General features: G+C 46.1%; 1 protein-coding gene across 7 annotated transcripts in view; it reads right to left on the reverse strand.

The window, feature by feature from the left end:
• The window catches only part of DMD (dystrophin), a 6,960,831-nt gene that overhangs the window by 2,888,653 nt on the left and 4,054,785 nt on the right, over positions 1-17,393 (reverse strand). For all 7 annotated transcript variants that reach the window (XM_069204753.1, XM_069204756.1, XM_069204758.1 and 4 more), the window contains one exon: positions 8,593-8,694. In XM_069204753.1, the coding sequence (XP_069060854.1) occupies positions 8,593-8,694 (102 nt within the window). The remainder of the gene's footprint in view (positions 1-8,592; positions 8,695-17,393) is intronic.

Consider the following 17,393-nt stretch of genomic DNA (forward strand, 5'->3'; position numbering starts at 1 on the left):
TCCATGCAAGTCCAAGGTGATCGAAGGGGGCACCCGTCAGGGCTGGCAGTGTGCCACCTAACAATGCAAAAGACCAAACGATTCTGCCACCTGCCAAGGTTAAGAAGGGGCCAGCATGCAGCACGGAAAAGACGCACAACCCACCCAGAAAGGCCTCATCCAAAAAACAGGAGGACCAAGGTGGGGAAGGGAAGAAAAAGCAAAGGCAAGGGACTTCAGGGATCGGAGCCACCAGGTGAGGGAGTGGTGACCACCATTAGTCCTGACAGGCCAGCAACCTCTACCGTGGTATGCACCGCCACAAGCACTGCCACATGCACCGCCACATGCACCGCCGCTGCAACATCGACAGTCACCAGCATCATCCCCAGTGCGCAGCCGTATGTGGCTGCTGGAGACAGCCTGGTGTCTCCCTCCACTGCTACCAGCTCCTGTACCATGGGCAGCACCAGCAGCATCTCTGCCACAGACACCGCCGCAGGCACCGCCACCTGCACCGCCATATGCACCGCCACATGCCCAGCCGGTGCCACTACATTGGACATCAGCAGCATCCCCAGTGGGCAGCCGTCCGAGGCTGCAGGAGACGGCCTGGACACTGCACCCACCACTTGACGCACCACCGCCAGCACTTGCACTACTAGCAGTTTGCAGCCTAAGTCGCCGGAGGATGGAGTCTGGCTCTGCCTCCATGGAGTATCATGCTACCTGTTCCCTGCACATCCCGTGGCTCAGACACCCAGATGAGGGAATGGGAACTGCCACACCCCAGGTGCAGCTTCACTGGGCACAAGGCCCCATCCAGAACCAGTGGAGAGATGCATACACTCCCCCTATCCTTGGCAGGATGAAGCAGACTGGGCTCAAAGCCCCCTCCAGAACCAGTGGAGAGATGCATCCACTTGAGAGACTGTGGCTTTGCACTCCCCAGTACCAAGCAGTTGGCAAAGCACCCACTTGAGAGACTTGAGAGACTGTGGCGTTGCACACCCCAGGACCAAGCAGTAGGCATATTGCCCCCTCCAAGAGCAGTGGCGTAGTACCATCTTTCGGCTGAGGTGCTCTCCCCTTCCCTTCCCCCCGAGGTGCCTGTGTTTTTTCGACCTGATGCCCCTGCAGTGTTCTCTCCGTTTTGAGGCAGGAGTCAAATGTGGGCTTCGCCCATGATTTTTTGGGCCTCTGGTCCACGGACATTTACAATGGACAGTGTACGGCCTTCTGTACATATTGTAAATATTTGTATATACTGTTGTTTACAATCATTAACTTTCTATGCATTTTCTAATATATCACTGATTTGACTCTATTCCTTTTGTCCTTGCGCGCTTCTAGGGGGTTACGGGGTGTAAATGTAATGTTGCTTCATGTGTTTGTGTGTATAGTGTTGTGGGTGAGGGTGGGGGTGGGGGTGTTGCGTGTTGCGTGTCACTCTCTTTTTCCTCCCCTCCCTCCCCTGTGTGCTAGGTGCAGTACTCACCGTGGTCGCCGCCGCCGTCTTCTTTGAAATTCCTGGTGTACTAGCAGATAAACCAGCATGGGAAGGACCTGCAGTTCGGGCTCCATGGCATCCTGGTTCTTCGTTGAATGTCGAAAGGTGAGTGGTTCCCCTTCTGTGTACTGTTTCCACCGTGCTTTTGATGGCGTTCGTACCACCCCAGAAAATCTGGTGGATTGGTGCCTTGTAATACGGTGGGCGGTACATTGTCTTCCACCTGTCTGTTGGCGGTGACTGCTGCGGTGTTTGTTGCTACCGCCCTGGCGGTCGGAGTGTTAAAGTGGCTGTCTATGTTGGTGGTTTCCGCTGTGGTTGTGATCCCATTTTTTTTTACCGCCGGCCTCTTGGCGATATTACTGCTGCTCTATCACCGACCACCAGGGTTGAAATGAGGGCCATAGTCTCTTCTACACTTAATTTAAAGATAGCTTCCTTCAACCACTGGCTTCTTTTTTCTCAGTAATGAACAGCCATTTACCTGAGACAAATCCAATCACAATCTGATCACTCTATGTAGGAAATTGGGTTACAGGTTGAGGGGTGTGCAACACTACTCAAGCAGCAACCACAGTACCTCTCAGGGTGAAGTCACAAGCAAACCTCAAACTATCCTGTGCTTAACCTGCTGGTAGCTTGGCACAAAGCAGTCAGGCTTAACGTAGAGGCAATATGTAAAGTATTTGCACAGTACTTCAAACTGTAATAACGTGAAAGCACAACACAAGAAAAATCCCACACAAATTTTGAAAAATAGAGTAAGAATTAAGAAATGATTTGACAACAAAATGACAAAAATCCAATCAGAAGAACATACAATACACAATTACACAATAATTACTTTAAAAATAATAGGGTAAGTATAGCACCTACAAGCACAAAGCACCACTCACGGTTATCTGGTTGTGCGAGACCAGTTGAAAGTCACAAGTTCAGGCCAACCATGATGGAGCACAGGCCAGATAACGGGACCAGGTTAGTCATGATGAAAAAATTAGCTTCTAAACTCCAGCGCAAAGAGTTCCGTTAGTGGTGGGGGAGACCCTGAGAAGCAAGAAAAGAACTGGGCATTGGCAACGCTGTAGCACAAAGAGCAGGCAGGGAGTTGTGGACGCTCATTGCAAGAGATTTTCATTGGTGGTCACAGTGGGCTGTTGATTCTCTGGCGTGAAGTACAGATCTTGCGCTGCTGATTGTCGCTGGTGGTCACTGTAACATAAAGAGTTGAGGTCACTGTACCTTCACGTTGGCAGTCGGCAAGATCTTGCCATGAATGGGCCCGTTTCATGGTTGCAGAAAGCCCAAAACTTCAGGCTTTCTCCTTTTTGAATCAGAGGAGTTCACTTTGATGGCAGCCAAGGGTCTAGAACCAGCTGGGGAAGCGACTTTTGGAGCTCAGAGACTCACTCTTGCAGAGGCCAGCAAGGCACAGGCAGTTCCAGATGCAGGTCTAGGCAGCTGGGCAGATGCAGGGAGGCCTCTGGAGCTTGTTATGTCCCCGTAGCTCAGAACAGGAGGTCAGTCAGATAATCCTTAGAGTCACTCAGCCATGGATAAAAGAAAGAGGTCAGTCTTCCTTCTCATCAAGCAGCGCAGGCATCACGCAGCAGGGCTGCAGGGAGTCCTTCTTGTGCAGTGTTCACAAGTTCAGGGGAGTACTGAAGAGTTGGGTTTGAGGGTCCACTATTTATTGTTGGTGCGAGCTTTGAAGTAAGAAAAGGTTCTGAAGGTTTAAACCCCCAGAGGTAATTGGAATTCCCTCCCTCACTGCACTTGCTGCAGCTTGTCTGGAGACACTAAAGACTAGTGTCAAACCCTTTGAGAGTGTTGTCAAGCAGAGTCTTAGTGCTGCTCAATTGTTGTATGGGACAGATCGTCCCCCTCATCAAGTCAGAGAAGGCCCATCCTGCCAACATCTATTTCCCCTTTCTCTCACTGTCTGGAAGCAATACACAAAGACCAACTCCCAGCTACACCTAGTCATCGGACCCAAGAAATAGGCTGCAGGCACCAAACGTTAGGGCAAGAAAATGCCTGTGCTCTAAAACTGGTATTTTCAGAATTGTGACTTAAAATCCAATTGTACAATTAAAGAGGGTTTTAAACTGCAATGGTTTGGACACCAAACCTAGTCTTCCTGCTTGCTCCAATGTGGAAGTTATTATTATTATTATTATTATGTAATAAGGCACTTCCAATCTTCTTCTATAGAAGAGGTAGGCCTTGGAGTAGTGAAAAACTGATTTACAGATTTTCAGTACCAAGACAAGTAAAAGGTAAAAGTATATTTCCAAATGTTTAAATACATGCTGTCCTATAGGATGTTTAGGGCCTGCCCTAGGAGGTGACTTACATGTATTGAAAATGAAGTTTTAGGGCTGGCAAATGGTTTATTTTGGCAGTTATAAATAGCAGTTTAAATTGTAGACAGGCTGCAATCATAGGCCAAGAACATAACTACAGGGCTACTAAAGTAGGCGGCAGAATATGTGCTGCAGGCCTACTTGAAGCTTTAAATTTACAGGTCTGGGTACATGCAGCACCACTGTACTAGGACTTACAAGCAAATTAAATGTGGCAATTGGGTATAAGCCAATGTTATGATGTTATCATCATATTTTAGGGAGTAAGTACATGCACTTTAGCACTCGTTTGACATGGAAGTGCAGAGAGTCCTAAGGCCAACAAAAAAAGAGATCAGCCAAAAAAAAGAAAAGGCAAAAGGTTTGCAGAGGCCACCCTGAAGCTGACAGGTCTAATAATCCACCCACACTAATTTCTATTCCATTTTCCTATTGCCTATTTTGGTAAGCCTTTTCCCCTGCATTGAAATGCTCTGTAGCATTCACTTTCAGGTGCTTTTGTATGCTTGTTTGTACAATGTATTTGATGTTTGTGTGGTCTGGGCACATTCAAATGAAAGGACATACACATGTCCAACTTATTGATTTTGGTAATATTTGGAATCATCAGACTTTGACCCAGGATAAGAGACAGAAAGGCAAAAAAAGAGAAGGGGAAGAAAAAGAAAAAGACAGGAAATAGAACTTACAATTATGATGTAATCGAAAGAAAGTGTAAGCTGGTGGAAGAAACAACAATGATGCGGAATCAAGACTCTGCAGGCTTGGTATTTCAAAACCACTTCATTGGCAAAACTAAGGGCCCAGTGCATATTTTATTCTTTCACCTTCGGAGTGGGTTACAGCAAACAATGTACACCTTTTTACAAACTGCAAAAAACTTGCTTTTTGGACATAAAATAACATTAGGGCCACCTGTCTTGTAATCAAATGTGGAGTGCAATAGAGCTTCTCAATGATGACAGATATATTCAGTCCACAAAAATATGATGTATACACACACACACACATGTATACACACTTATGTGTACATATGTATGTGTATATGTGTGTATGTATATAAATATATATATATATATATATATATATATATATATATATATATACATATATATAGAGAGAGAGATGGATATATATATATATATATATATATATATATATATATATATTAAAGTAGGCTCATATAATGTAGGGCTATTGCAAGTCATCAAGGAGATTGGCAACGATGTAGAGGAAACAGTCCTACAACTGAGTTTCTTTCATCTTCATAATGTCATAGAATTTAAAGGTGATTTACAATCTCTTTTTAATGTATGGTAGATGGTATTTTATTCCTTATAATACATTGCTGGACTGTCACAATCCCTTGGACACCTGTTTTCTATAGGAAAGATGCAGTACAGTGGCAGATGTGTAGAATAAAGATGAGCTCTATAGTGTGTGAAACAACAACAATATATTTTTAATAATTAGTAGCAGGAACATTTTAATACATTTAGGGGGTCGTTCCGACCCTGGCGGTCCATGACCGCCAGGGCGGAGAGCTGCGGAAGCACCGCCAACAGGCTGGCGGTGCTTCCTGGGCAATTCTGACCGCGGCGGTAAAGCCGCGGTCAGAAAAGGGGAACCAGCGGTTTCCCGCCGGTATTCCGCTGGCCCAGGGAATCCGCCATGGCGGCGCTGCTTGCAGCACCGCCATGGGGATTCCGACCCCCTTCCTGCCATCCTGTTCCTGGTGGTAATTACCGCCAGGAACAGGATGGCGGGAACGGGTGTTGTGGGGCCCCTGGGGGCCCCTGCACTGCCCATGCCACTGGCATGGGCAGTGCAGGGGCCCCCCTCACAGGGCCCCATGAAAATCGCGACGGGTGCCACTGCACCCGTCGCACCCCTTCAACTCCGCCGGCTCCATTCGGAGCCGGCTTCATTGTTGAAGGGGCTTTCCCGCTGGGCCGGCCGGCGGTCTTCTGGCGGTCGCCCGCCGGCCCAGCGGGAAAGCAGGAATGGCCGCCGCAGTCTTTCGGCGGGAACCGCTTGGCGAGCGGCGACCGCCGACCGCCGCGGTCAGAATGACCGCCTTAATGTTAATACCTTTTTAAATGGAGATAGTTCTGAATGAATCACAACCCGGAGATGGAACTAGTGCAGTATTAAAAAATAAACACATTGCTATAACTCTTTCTGTATCTGCTAACAGCTGTGTTTTAGGGGAACATAGTTCAGAATAACAGAAAAGCTAGGTTTTCTTTCATTGTTTAATTTGTAGCTGCATGACCTGCATTTTATTTTATCTTATGTCTATGATTGCAGATACTGAGATGTCAAAATCCAACTATGCTAAGTTAATTTGGTTGAGCAGTTACATCATTATAACAAGTGACTTGTAATGTCACAGACAGAATGTAATAAGGTAATTGTAGCCAGGTTTCACATGCATACTGTATGAGAGAGAAATGTTTTACATGTACACTGTAGGTTTTCATGTATTGGGTGTTTATTGTCTCAATACCAGTTCACACACCCTCTACCATCTGGTCTGGCTTCAGTTGAGGGTCTGCATACAGTTTAAGTGGCTTCCAGGAACCAAATGCCATTGCAGAGCTTTCTACCAGTTTATAGAATGGCTGGGGTCTAGGGAACAGTGACAAATATTAATATGAAGTATAGAGTTTGCTTTATTTTGCTAAGGTTTTACATACCAATGGGGGGGCTGGCCTTCTAAAATGAAATTGGGAACGCAATTGCCACGCATGGATTTGGTGTTAGGCACCTAGATGTTTTCAAAACTGTACAAAATGTGCATGTTTTTTGACCTTACGGACAGTTTGTAGCCAGTGCCATCTTCATCAATTTAAAGATATTTCTTGTTTTGGTCTTTCATATTGTAAATTCTGTTGATCCTTTGCACATCCATTGGCTCAAGTAGCGAATGGGCTTTAATAATAATATCCTGCTTTATATATATCTTCACTGTTATCATTTCAATCAATCAGTAGATTTGTAGAGCGCTTTTTGTCACACATGAGAGTATTCAGGTGCTTGCAGGGTCCATTTGATTAGCTGAATAGACAGGTCTTCAGGGACTTTCGGAACTCGGGAAGAGATGGGGAAGTCCGGAGATGAAAGACTTGCTCATTCCATGTGTTTGCTACTAGGAAGGAGAAGGAGCGACCTCCGCATCTACTATGTCAGATGGGGGAGGAAGAGAGGGTTAAAGAAAGGGAAGTGGAGTGGAGGTGTCTCGTGGGCTGATGAAAGATCAGGCAGTAGTTCAAGTAGATGGGTCCGCAGTTGTGTAGGGCCTTGTATACGTGTGTCAGGAGCTTGAACTAGCATTGTTTCTGTACTGGGAGCCAGTGGAGTTCCCTGAGGTAGAGGGTGATGTGGGTCCATCTAGGGAGATCTATGGTGAGTCTGGATATGGTGTTCAGTATGGTCTTTAGTCAGAGGATATGAGCTGTGATCCCTGTGTAGAGAGTGTTTCTGTAGTCCAGTCAGCTGGAGATGAGGGCCTGGGTGATTGTGCATCTTGAACAATTGAAGTAGTGATTTGAATATCTTACAAAGCATGCAGAGGATGAAGAAGCAAGAGAAAATGTTAACCTGAGTCGTCATAGTTAGCTTGTTGTTCAGAATGATTCCTAGGTTACTACGTGGTCCGTGGGGGTAGGAGTAGGTCCGAGTTCTGAGAGTCACCAGGAGGCACCCCATGAAGAGCTTTTGTATCTCTGTCTTGTCCGTGTTGAACTTTAGGCAGTTGTCCTTCATCCAGCTGGAGACGTCGGTCATGCAGTTGTGGATGTTGTTCTTGGTGTTGGTGGTGTCTTAGGAGAGGATGAGCTGTGTGTCATCTGGAAAGGATATGATGTTGAGTCCATGCATTTCGATGATGATGCCAGAGGTGTTATATAAGGACTGAAGAGAGTGGGGCTGAGTGAGGATCCTCTGGGTACTACAGAGATTTGAAGTAAGTGATTTAACTGCTGTGCTCACGTGATAATGTGTGCACCTGTAACACTCAATCCCCCCACCCACACTACTCTTATCCAGTAGCAATTTTTGGGAAGTTTCTAATTTTACAAGTGCTAAAATAACAGAGAATGGTAATTGTGCTCAGGTGACAATGCTAAATTAAAACATAATGCATAAAAACATTATATCCCAGGAATACATTGAAAGCTGGGAATATGTTTGAGATAAAAGTGGTTTGTCTTTGTTTGGGAAAATAGTGTCAAATCACATTGCTCTATTTTCTTAAAATGCTTATTGGTGAAAGGGGTGTGGCCTGGATTTTGCACCCATGCCTCTCCAGGGCATGTACATTTTTACACTCATTGTTGAACAATGCCAAAAATTAGGACAAATGGGATGCTGACCTTAGTGTGAGTTTGAGGCCATCTGACTTTGATTGCAATGTTGAATTTTGATCAGTATAATGAGAATATTGACTTGTGTAAATGTAAAAGTTTAAATCATGAGCACCAGCCTCAATATGTTGCAGACCTGTGAGAAGCTGAAGGCTTCTGAAATCTGTCCAAATCAATACACATATGATACTCTCTTCCCAGGTACAGTAGGTCAGTGCCTGCACTGATTATTTTATTAGGTGCTAAATAAAACACTGTATTCACAGAAATCTTATGGATTTGTTATTAGACCATGAGAAGAACCACGATGCATGACAAATAGGGTAACAACGTGTGCAATAAATGACACCAGCAATTCCAGTCCCATTACCTTGATGGGCTGGGGGGCAGGTTTGTCCTTGTACAAGTTATGTCCTTTGGCCAATACCACGTCGACACTAGGTTGCTTAGCTTGAATTGCTTCTTCCGTTTCCTGAGGAGAAAGAAACAATCAATAGTTTAGCAAATCGATACGATGCAAAGTGCTATTCACTGACACATCTTGAGGACGATAGTCACCTTTTTTTTTAAATTAGAAATGCATACTTTGTCGTGGCATCAAAACCTGCAAACTGTGGGATTCATTAATGGAAAAATCGAACGAAGATAAAAAATAAAGTGACGAATAGTGCGCAGTTTAACCCCGTCGGTGTTGTTGACGCAGATATGCTAATTAGAAATTATTTAAAAATGCATATATGTTATGATTTATAAGAGTTCATAGAGAAATTAATTGTAGAGAAATCTAATGTGCGTGTTTTGAAAATGTGCCCACGGTGTATGCCAGCCACTTATACGAACTTGTACTAAAAGAACTAAAAATATGTGAGATAATGAAAATGTATAATAATAATGTAGTAATATGTCATATTGAGTTATATAACCTATGTTTTGCATTATATTGTGGAATCAACTCAGCCAAAGTCGTGGCTTAGTTTTACCAGGCCTCATGCAGAAGCTGAAATATTAGAGCATGCTGGAGAGAAGTTGAGAGGGTAGGCTGACCTTGAACTTCCCAGTGTTAAAGTTTGCCTAGCTAGAATTTTCTGCAATGTACAGACGGACAGGCAGTGATGGAATCAAATTGAAACAATTCTGTGTAGAGTAGGCTAAATGTACTTTCCAAGGACTTGAACAATGAGAGCACTGACTGAAGAGGAACATGCAACATTTTTTCGATACCTGATGAGCCAGATGATGAGGGCATCGCACAGAGGAACAATCAACTAATTGGGGATGGAGAAACATTAGAACTCATAGATTTGTAAAATTAATATTATAGGTTAGAGTCATATCTGCCGATTGACTGACCAATTAGAAATTAAGGGGATGGTCTGAAAAACTCTAAAAAAAAGTTATGACAAGGGGCTAAAACTTCAGAATTTAGGAAGATGTGAGGGGTGAATGCTGATGACGTCAGGAGACGCGGTTTGAGATTCTGTCCTTGGGCTCATACTCTTGAAAGCCTGATACGTTGCTGATCTATTGATGACCTGAAGATGAAGACAGAATTTGTTGCTGATCCATTCTGTGGATAGGTAGCTATGAAAATGTGACTGACTAACTTTGTGCCTTTTCTTCTAGGTATTAACTGTGCTGTTTTATAGTTTTCCCTTCTAGCTAGATGTTTTCCAAATTTATATTTTCTAAATTGTTTTCGCATGAAATCCTACAAGCTGATTCTAATCTGGGTTAGGTACTTTTCTTCTTGGGTGATGTTGACAGTGACAAATGATCGACGAATTGATTGCTGAACTCTGCTATTAATGTCGCTATATTCATCTCTGTTGATTAGCACTAAGGCTTTTGATCATATGTTTTCTCAAGTTCTGATCAGGTTGTGGTATTGGTGGTCGCTAATAAACTAATTCTGAGCTGACTGAATAAAGTTTGAATTAATCAAATGCAATTAGAATTGTAATTATTTGGGAAATACAATTTGTTAAAAGCTCTAAATGGATCAGTCTTCTGTGGGTGTACTGTCGCTGAAGCCCGCTGACATTTCTTGTCTCACTAGTAAGTTATGGATTCCCTTCTGCAATGGATAACTATACAGACTCTGAAAGGATATGGGACGCTATTTAAGTCACCCAAGAGTTACATATAAAACAGCCCCAATTTTGTCATTAGCGGGTCACCATATTAGAAAGTAACTTTTTTACTTGAATGTAGCCATTTCTCTTATTACCTTTTCTGCAGTGCTGCTCATGTGGGGTTTGTGGCGTTAATTATATATATATCTATATATATATATATATATATATATCGATATATATATATATATATATATATATATATATCCATGTACCTCCTTGCCATATCTTCATTGGACAGAAGATCTAGTGACACCTGTGCTCCCAAGTATGCTGTGAAAGTGGTGCCTCTTCCTAGGCAACACAAGCTGGACTATCATGTGTGTATTTTGTATTCTTTTTTTGGTAACGTCTTTTTATTTCTTTTTCACAGTTGTAACATTAGCATGAGTATTGCCATACATATTGTGAAAACAACCAGAACTCAATCCCCACCCCTCCCTGTCAAGCCCTCCACCCAGTCCACAGGCCATGGTGTGCCAATCACTCCATTCCCATTTCCCTGTGTCCATTGTATCCATAAGCATGGTGGTGTCTGTAATAGCATCCCCCTCTGTTGAGGGGGGGGGTGAAGGTATTCATAACCAAAGTCCATGTCCACGGTACCCATGGGTTATTCCTCCTAAATACCCCATTCACCCTATATTTTCTCAAATTTTTGTGCTCATCCTCTTCTCTTATATACCTCTCTTTCGAGCACCCTGCACTACTCCATTCCCCTTTTCCACTCTCTGTGCAGGGGGGGGGGGTGTTTGTTCCCCACTTCTATGCAATGTCTCGCTTTGCCACAATATATCCAAGGTTTATCAGGTGTTTTTGATATCTTGTTTGATCTGTGTCCTCCCACACACCCAACAGCGCTGTCTTTGGTGTTAGGTCTAGTGCCTTACCGGTGGTTTCTTACAAGGTTCTATCCACTCCCTCCCAAAAGGGCCAGATGCGGGCACAAATCCACATAGTATGCAGAAAAGTGCCCTCCGAACCACATCCTCTTAGGCAGTGCGCGTCTGTTATTTTACCTATCCTATAGAGTAGGGTACTGGTATAGTACACTCTGTGTAGAACTTTCAATTGGATTAATCAGAAGCTGGCTTTAATGGCTACTCAAGCTGGGTGCACCAGTGCCTCCTGCCATTTCTCCTCCTACAGCTTCCCTAGGTCCCGACTCCATTTTGCTTGTAAAGGCAAAAGAGGTTTTTGCATGTTTCTCATGAGGGTGCCATATGTCAGCGAAATAAGTTTCCGGTTTATTGCCCCATTAAGAAGTCTGGTTTCAAGAGGGGATTCTTCCGGTGTTTCAGTGTACAGTGATACGCATGCCCTGAGTGCGTGATGGAGTGCTGCTTATTGTAACCATTGTGTTTCAGGCATTTTATATGTTAGTTCTAAGTGGGTAAAAGGTACCACCCCGTTTGCATCCCACACATCGGCTAAGCTAGCTATTCCAACGGCATTGTAGCCTGAGAATCCCTTCAATGCCACAACATGCTTTAGACTAGATCCTACCCATAGCGGGGCTTTGGGGGTAAGCCTACCCTTCTAACCCATCTCCAATGTTAGCCTCTGACACATTGCCACTAATGTTTTGGTTGCCAGGCATGCGTACAGTGATAATTTACCGCCATAGCTGTTGTCCCAAGCATTCTCCTGTCCTGTCTAAATACCAGGTTGTCCCAATCCACATGTGCCCATTCATTTACCACGCTAACATGTGCCACCTCATAATATTTTTTAATGTTCAGCAGGGCTATACCTCCCTCGTGTTTGGATCTCTGGAAAGCTCTCAGGGCGATTCTCGGCTGTCCCCCTGCTCATAGCAGGCTGCGAAGAAGGGAGTCCACCCTGTCAAAGAAGTGGTCTGGCATCCAGTACAGGTAGTTTTGTAGGACGTACAGCAAGCGTGGTAGAGCCACCATCTTATACATTGCAGCTTTCCTATCAGCAAGAGTGGGAGTGTCTTCCAGTGCCCCACCTCCTGCTTTAACCATTAAATCTGGGTCACAAGGTTTGCTTTGTATGCCATGTCCGGGTCCCGTGTGAGCCATATACCTAGGTATTTGAACCTGCTGCGTCTCCACCCTCAGTATAAGTCGAAGGTCATGGTGCTCCCAAGAGAAGGAGGAGCGACTTCTCCCAGTTTATGGCTAAGCCAAAGTGGTTCCCATATATTCTAAAAATTACTTGCAACCTGTCTGTAGAGTGGGGCACCTTAGACAAATATAAGATATCATCCGCATGTAGGGAGATAATCTCCTCCTCGACCCCGCTGGCTGGCCACCCCCACACCAGCGGGTCCGTTCGCACCCAAGCCACCAGCACCTCAATAGCAAGCACAAATAACAATGGGAATAGTGGGCACCCCTGCCTCGTGCCTCTACCAATATGGAATTGCCCCAATAAGTGTCCATTGACCTTGACTCTTGTGATGGGGCAGTCATATATAAGTTTGACCCACTAAATATATTTGGGTCCAAATCCCATTTTAGCCAGTATCCCAAAGAGGTAGGGCCATTCGATGGATTAGAAGGACTTGTTTGCGTCTAACGACGCAATAGCCCTTCCCTTCAGTGAGTCTCCAATCATGGCCAAATTATTGAGTAGCCTACATATGCTCATTTTGGTGGAATTACCTGGAATAGACCTGGTTTGATCCAGATGTATTAAGTTATGGATTACAAACCGTAACCTATGAGCCAAAACTTTGGCTAAAATCTTGATATCGGCATTTAATAAGGGCATGGGTCTGTAATAGTACCAAAGGCTTACCTTATTTTGAGATCAGTATGATTGTAGCTGTTTCCATGTCCTGTGGTAACTGTCCGTCCTGAATTGTTTGGTGATAGGCCACAAGTAGTGGAGTTGCCACTCTGTGGCATAAGACCTTCAATAGTTCAGCTGGAAGCCAGTTAGGGCCTGGGGCTTTCCCTCACTGTAGCTGTCCCACTATAGAGGCTGTCTCTTCCACTGTTATGTCGGAGTCCAAATTCTCTGTTTCCTGGTTACCCAGCCACCCCACAGGATAGTCTTTAATGAAATCCAGCACATCTAGGTGGGTGGCCATCACCTGGGTTCCATAGAACCCCTCTAAATGATCTGCCAGTGTCTCTACTTTGTTCCTACTGTCTCTCACTAAGTCTCCTGCAGCCAACCTCACCTCCCTAATCGTCATGTGTTCCCTTTCCTTACTGGCCAGCCATGCTAATAGCTTCCCAGTTTTGTTGCCCCCTTTGTAAATTAGTTTTTGTTTTGCTAGGTATGCCATCTTCACCTCATCTCTGGCTACTGCCTGGTATTCTGCTCTCTATTATTCCATGACATCTTTCCACGAGGGTAGTGGGCTATGCATGTATTCTCTTTCTAGGCTTTTAGATTCCTCTTCTAAGCTAGTGAGCTGTTCGTCTTCTCCGTCCATCCCCTATTTCCCTACTAATAATAACCTCTCGTATTGTTGCTTTATAGGCCTACAATGTTGTTATTGGGCTATCTACCGAGAAGTGGTTCTCTGCTAAAAAAAATGTTTGGTTTCTGTGTCGAGGTGCCGGATCTCCTTTCTATTAGTAAGGTACCACGTCTCCATTCGCCATTGATCTCTCGGTTTCGGGGTCTTGGTGTCAATTGTCGCCACCATCGGAGAATGGTCACTAATACCTCTTGCCTGATTTTCCACTGACCAGAACCATGAATGCGTGTCCCCCAGGGTGAAGATGTAATCTATCCCAGAATGCACGTTATATGCCCCTGAATAACAGGAGTACCCTCTTTGATGGGGATGTAAAGATCTCCATGTGTCGCACAGCCCCAGTGCATGGATAAAACCAGCTAGTTTCCCTCTCGTGGAGTCCCCCTCCTTTTTCTCGCCCCCCCGGTCCAAGGTAGTGTCCATCACCAAACTGAAGTCTACCCCCAACAGAAATAAATCTGGGCCGATTTCAGTCAGCACTGCGCCCACCTTTCCTATTGTCTCTAATTGTAACCCCGGAGGGGCATATACATTAACCAGCACACATTTTTTCCCCTCCATCTCATCTAGGAGCGCAATGTAGCAGCCACTTGTATCTTTCCACATGCATGTTATGTGGAATAGGATTTGTTTTTTCACCAGGATCATAATCCCTCATGAGCCTGATGTGTACTGAGCAAAATCAGCCACTTTGAATCTGCCATGTCCCATGCTTAGGTGCTGTTTGTCTATTAAGTGAGTCTCTTGTAAGAACACTATGGGGGTCATTTTGACCTCAGCGGTCTTTTTTAAAGACCACTGAGGGACCGCCGTGCGGAAGACCGCCATTGGTGGCAGTTTGCCGCTCCGCCTATTATGACCGTTGGCAGCTCTCCGTCCTTTTACGGACGGAGAGCCGGCAACAGCCACACTGGCAGGAGGCGGGGAAGTGGAGGTTGCTCCACCTCCACCGCCACGACAACAGAACACCGCCCAGCGAATCACGTCCTGTGATTCGCTGTGGCGGTGTTTTGGTGACGGTGTGGTGTCGGCGGAGCTGCCCCCATGGCTCCCGTCCCCTCCCGGAGGATCGTCGGACCAGGTAAGTCGATCGTCCGTGAGGGGAGGGGGGTGAGGGGTGTTGTGTGGGTGCATGGGGGTGTGCGTGTGTGTATGTAGAGGGGTGTGTGAGTGCGTGTATGCCTGCAGGGGTTTTGTGTGTATGGGAATGAGTGCGTGTATGTCTGTGGGTATGTCTGTATGGATGTGTGCGTGTGTGTTTGAATGTGGGTGTGCGTGTATGACTGTGTGTGGATGTAGGCATGTATATCGGCGTGTGTGCGTGTAAGTATGTAGGTGGTGCCTGCGTGCGTGTCGTGTGGGTATGGGTAAAGTGATGTTGGGGGTCGGGGTGGGGAGGGGGGCCCTGCCACCTTTGGTGGGTGGCAGGGGTGGTGGGGGGGTAGGGGAGAGAGTTGGGGTGGGGGTGGGGGGTGGGGGAGACCCCTATCCCTGGCACTGATAGTGCTTACCGCCATGGATTTCATGGCGGCTGAAACCGCTGGAAATCCATGGCGGTAAGCCCGGTCCAAATACTGCCGGCGGTATAGTGACGGCCGCCGGGCTGGAGACCCAGGTCTCCAGTCCGGTGGTCGTCTCCGCCCTGGCAGGCGGAACAGAGAACCGGCGGATGACCATGGCGGTAACCGCCATGGTCATAATTCCACAAAGTAAGACCGCCAGCCTGTTGGCGGTCTTACCGCCGGTTCTCCGCCTTCTGCCAGGGTTGTAATGACCCCCCCATGTCCAGTTTGAGCCCATTAAGAGCCCATTGGACTAACCCCCTGTTCCCTTTATTTCGCAAACTATTGATATTTCATGATGTCAGTAGTATGGAGTTCGTGTGTGTCATGGTGTGTGTTTATACACTCCCTTCCGAATTGAGGGGCCTACCTGTCTAAGTGATCCTAGTGTGCTTGTGCATGTCGAGTGAACAATAACATCGTAACAAGCCCCTGATCCCCATCCATCCATCCCCCCTCCCTACCTCACTGTGCTGTGATCTTTGAACTAACCACCTCCCCAATTCACGGCATGTGTACATCCCATTACAACTTTAGCAGTAACTCAGTAAAGCTCTCTTTGCTGGGGTGGCTATCCGCCACACTCTTTGAGCAATTCGCTGTAAACTTCCACCCATCCCTACATCCCTATCTTCTGAAGGGGGGCAATGATTTTGTTCTCCCCTCTCCCATGCCCCTGGACCCTGCTGCATCTACCTTGACACTGCCACAGTCATAGGGCTTTATCCCAGTTGATCCACCTGCATAGGCGTTACCACTGGTCGGTCTTCCTCCAGTTTAGTTTCTATTTCCTTGTGCTCTGGATTGCTATCCCGATCCTCCCTTTTCAGGACACTCCATTTGTTGAAGCTTAGGACTTTGGTATGTTGATGCAGCTCTTAAACTGCCTGTAGTTGTGCCGCTTTCATCTGTGCCTTGGTGGGGGAGGACGCCGTGGTCTTTGCCCCTCCACCTTTGCCTCCCCTCCTCTTCTGTGACATTGTTCTCCATTCATTTTTCTTTTCCTTTGCAGCCTGCCCATCTCTTCCCAACCTGATTGTCCAGCCAACTCCAGGAATTTTGTGCGTCTGTGAAAAAGTGTGTTTTTCCCTCTTGTTCAATTTTCAATTTAGCTGAGAATAGCAGTAAATATTTTATGCCCGCTTGCCACAGTCTTTTGTTACTGGTATAAATGCACGTCGCTGGGACTGCACCAGGTTAGTATAGTCCAGATATATGTGTACCTTTTGACCACCTATGGACCAGGGGCCATATTTCCTGGCTGCCTGCAGAATTACATCTCTGTCCCAAAAGTTCATGAGCCTAGCAATGATTGGGCAGGGGGGTAATTCCCGGTTTTGGGGGGTATGTAGGGATTCAGTGTGCCTGTTCCACCGAAAAGAAGCGGGAGGGTTTATCCTGGAGGACCAACTTCTCCAGCCAGTTCTCCACGTACAGGTTTATGCTTGGGACTTCAGTCCTCTCCGGCACCCTAACCAGTCTCACGCTGTGGTGCCGGGACCTGCTTTCTGCATCCTCAATCCTGCCCACTAGGCGCTGTAGTTCCCTATCCATTGCTTTGCATTTTTTGGTTAGGTCTATGACTTGCTGCGTAACAGTACTCAATTGATCTTCCGATTCTTTGACTCTGTCTGTCAGTTTCTGTTGATCATCTCTGAGGAGCCCCACCTCACTCACTACTGCTGCAATTTGACTTTCCAATGGTATTTTGGTGTCCTTGATGGCTTGTGGAATGGTATCCGTATGAGCCACCAGTTGCGTACTATCTTCTGCTCCACTCAATTCGTTCGGGCTAGGGCCCTCCACCCCCCCATCCAAGCGGGATTTTCTCTGTCCCCGGTTTAGAGCCATTGTATCGCTGTATTTTGGGTACCTGTGTGCCTCCTGCACTGTGCTGCACTCTTTTCTACTGCACATCGTGGGGCTCGTGAGAGGCTCCACAGGGTCCCCCAAGCCAGTCGTCCCTCTCTGGTCGCTCACATGCGAACAGGGCACTTCAGGTGTCACCCACAGTACA

This window comes from Pleurodeles waltl, chromosome 8, assembly GCF_031143425.1.
Source record: "Pleurodeles waltl isolate 20211129_DDA chromosome 8, aPleWal1.hap1.20221129, whole genome shotgun sequence".
NCBI lineage: Eukaryota > Metazoa > Chordata > Amphibia > Caudata > Salamandridae > Pleurodeles > Pleurodeles waltl.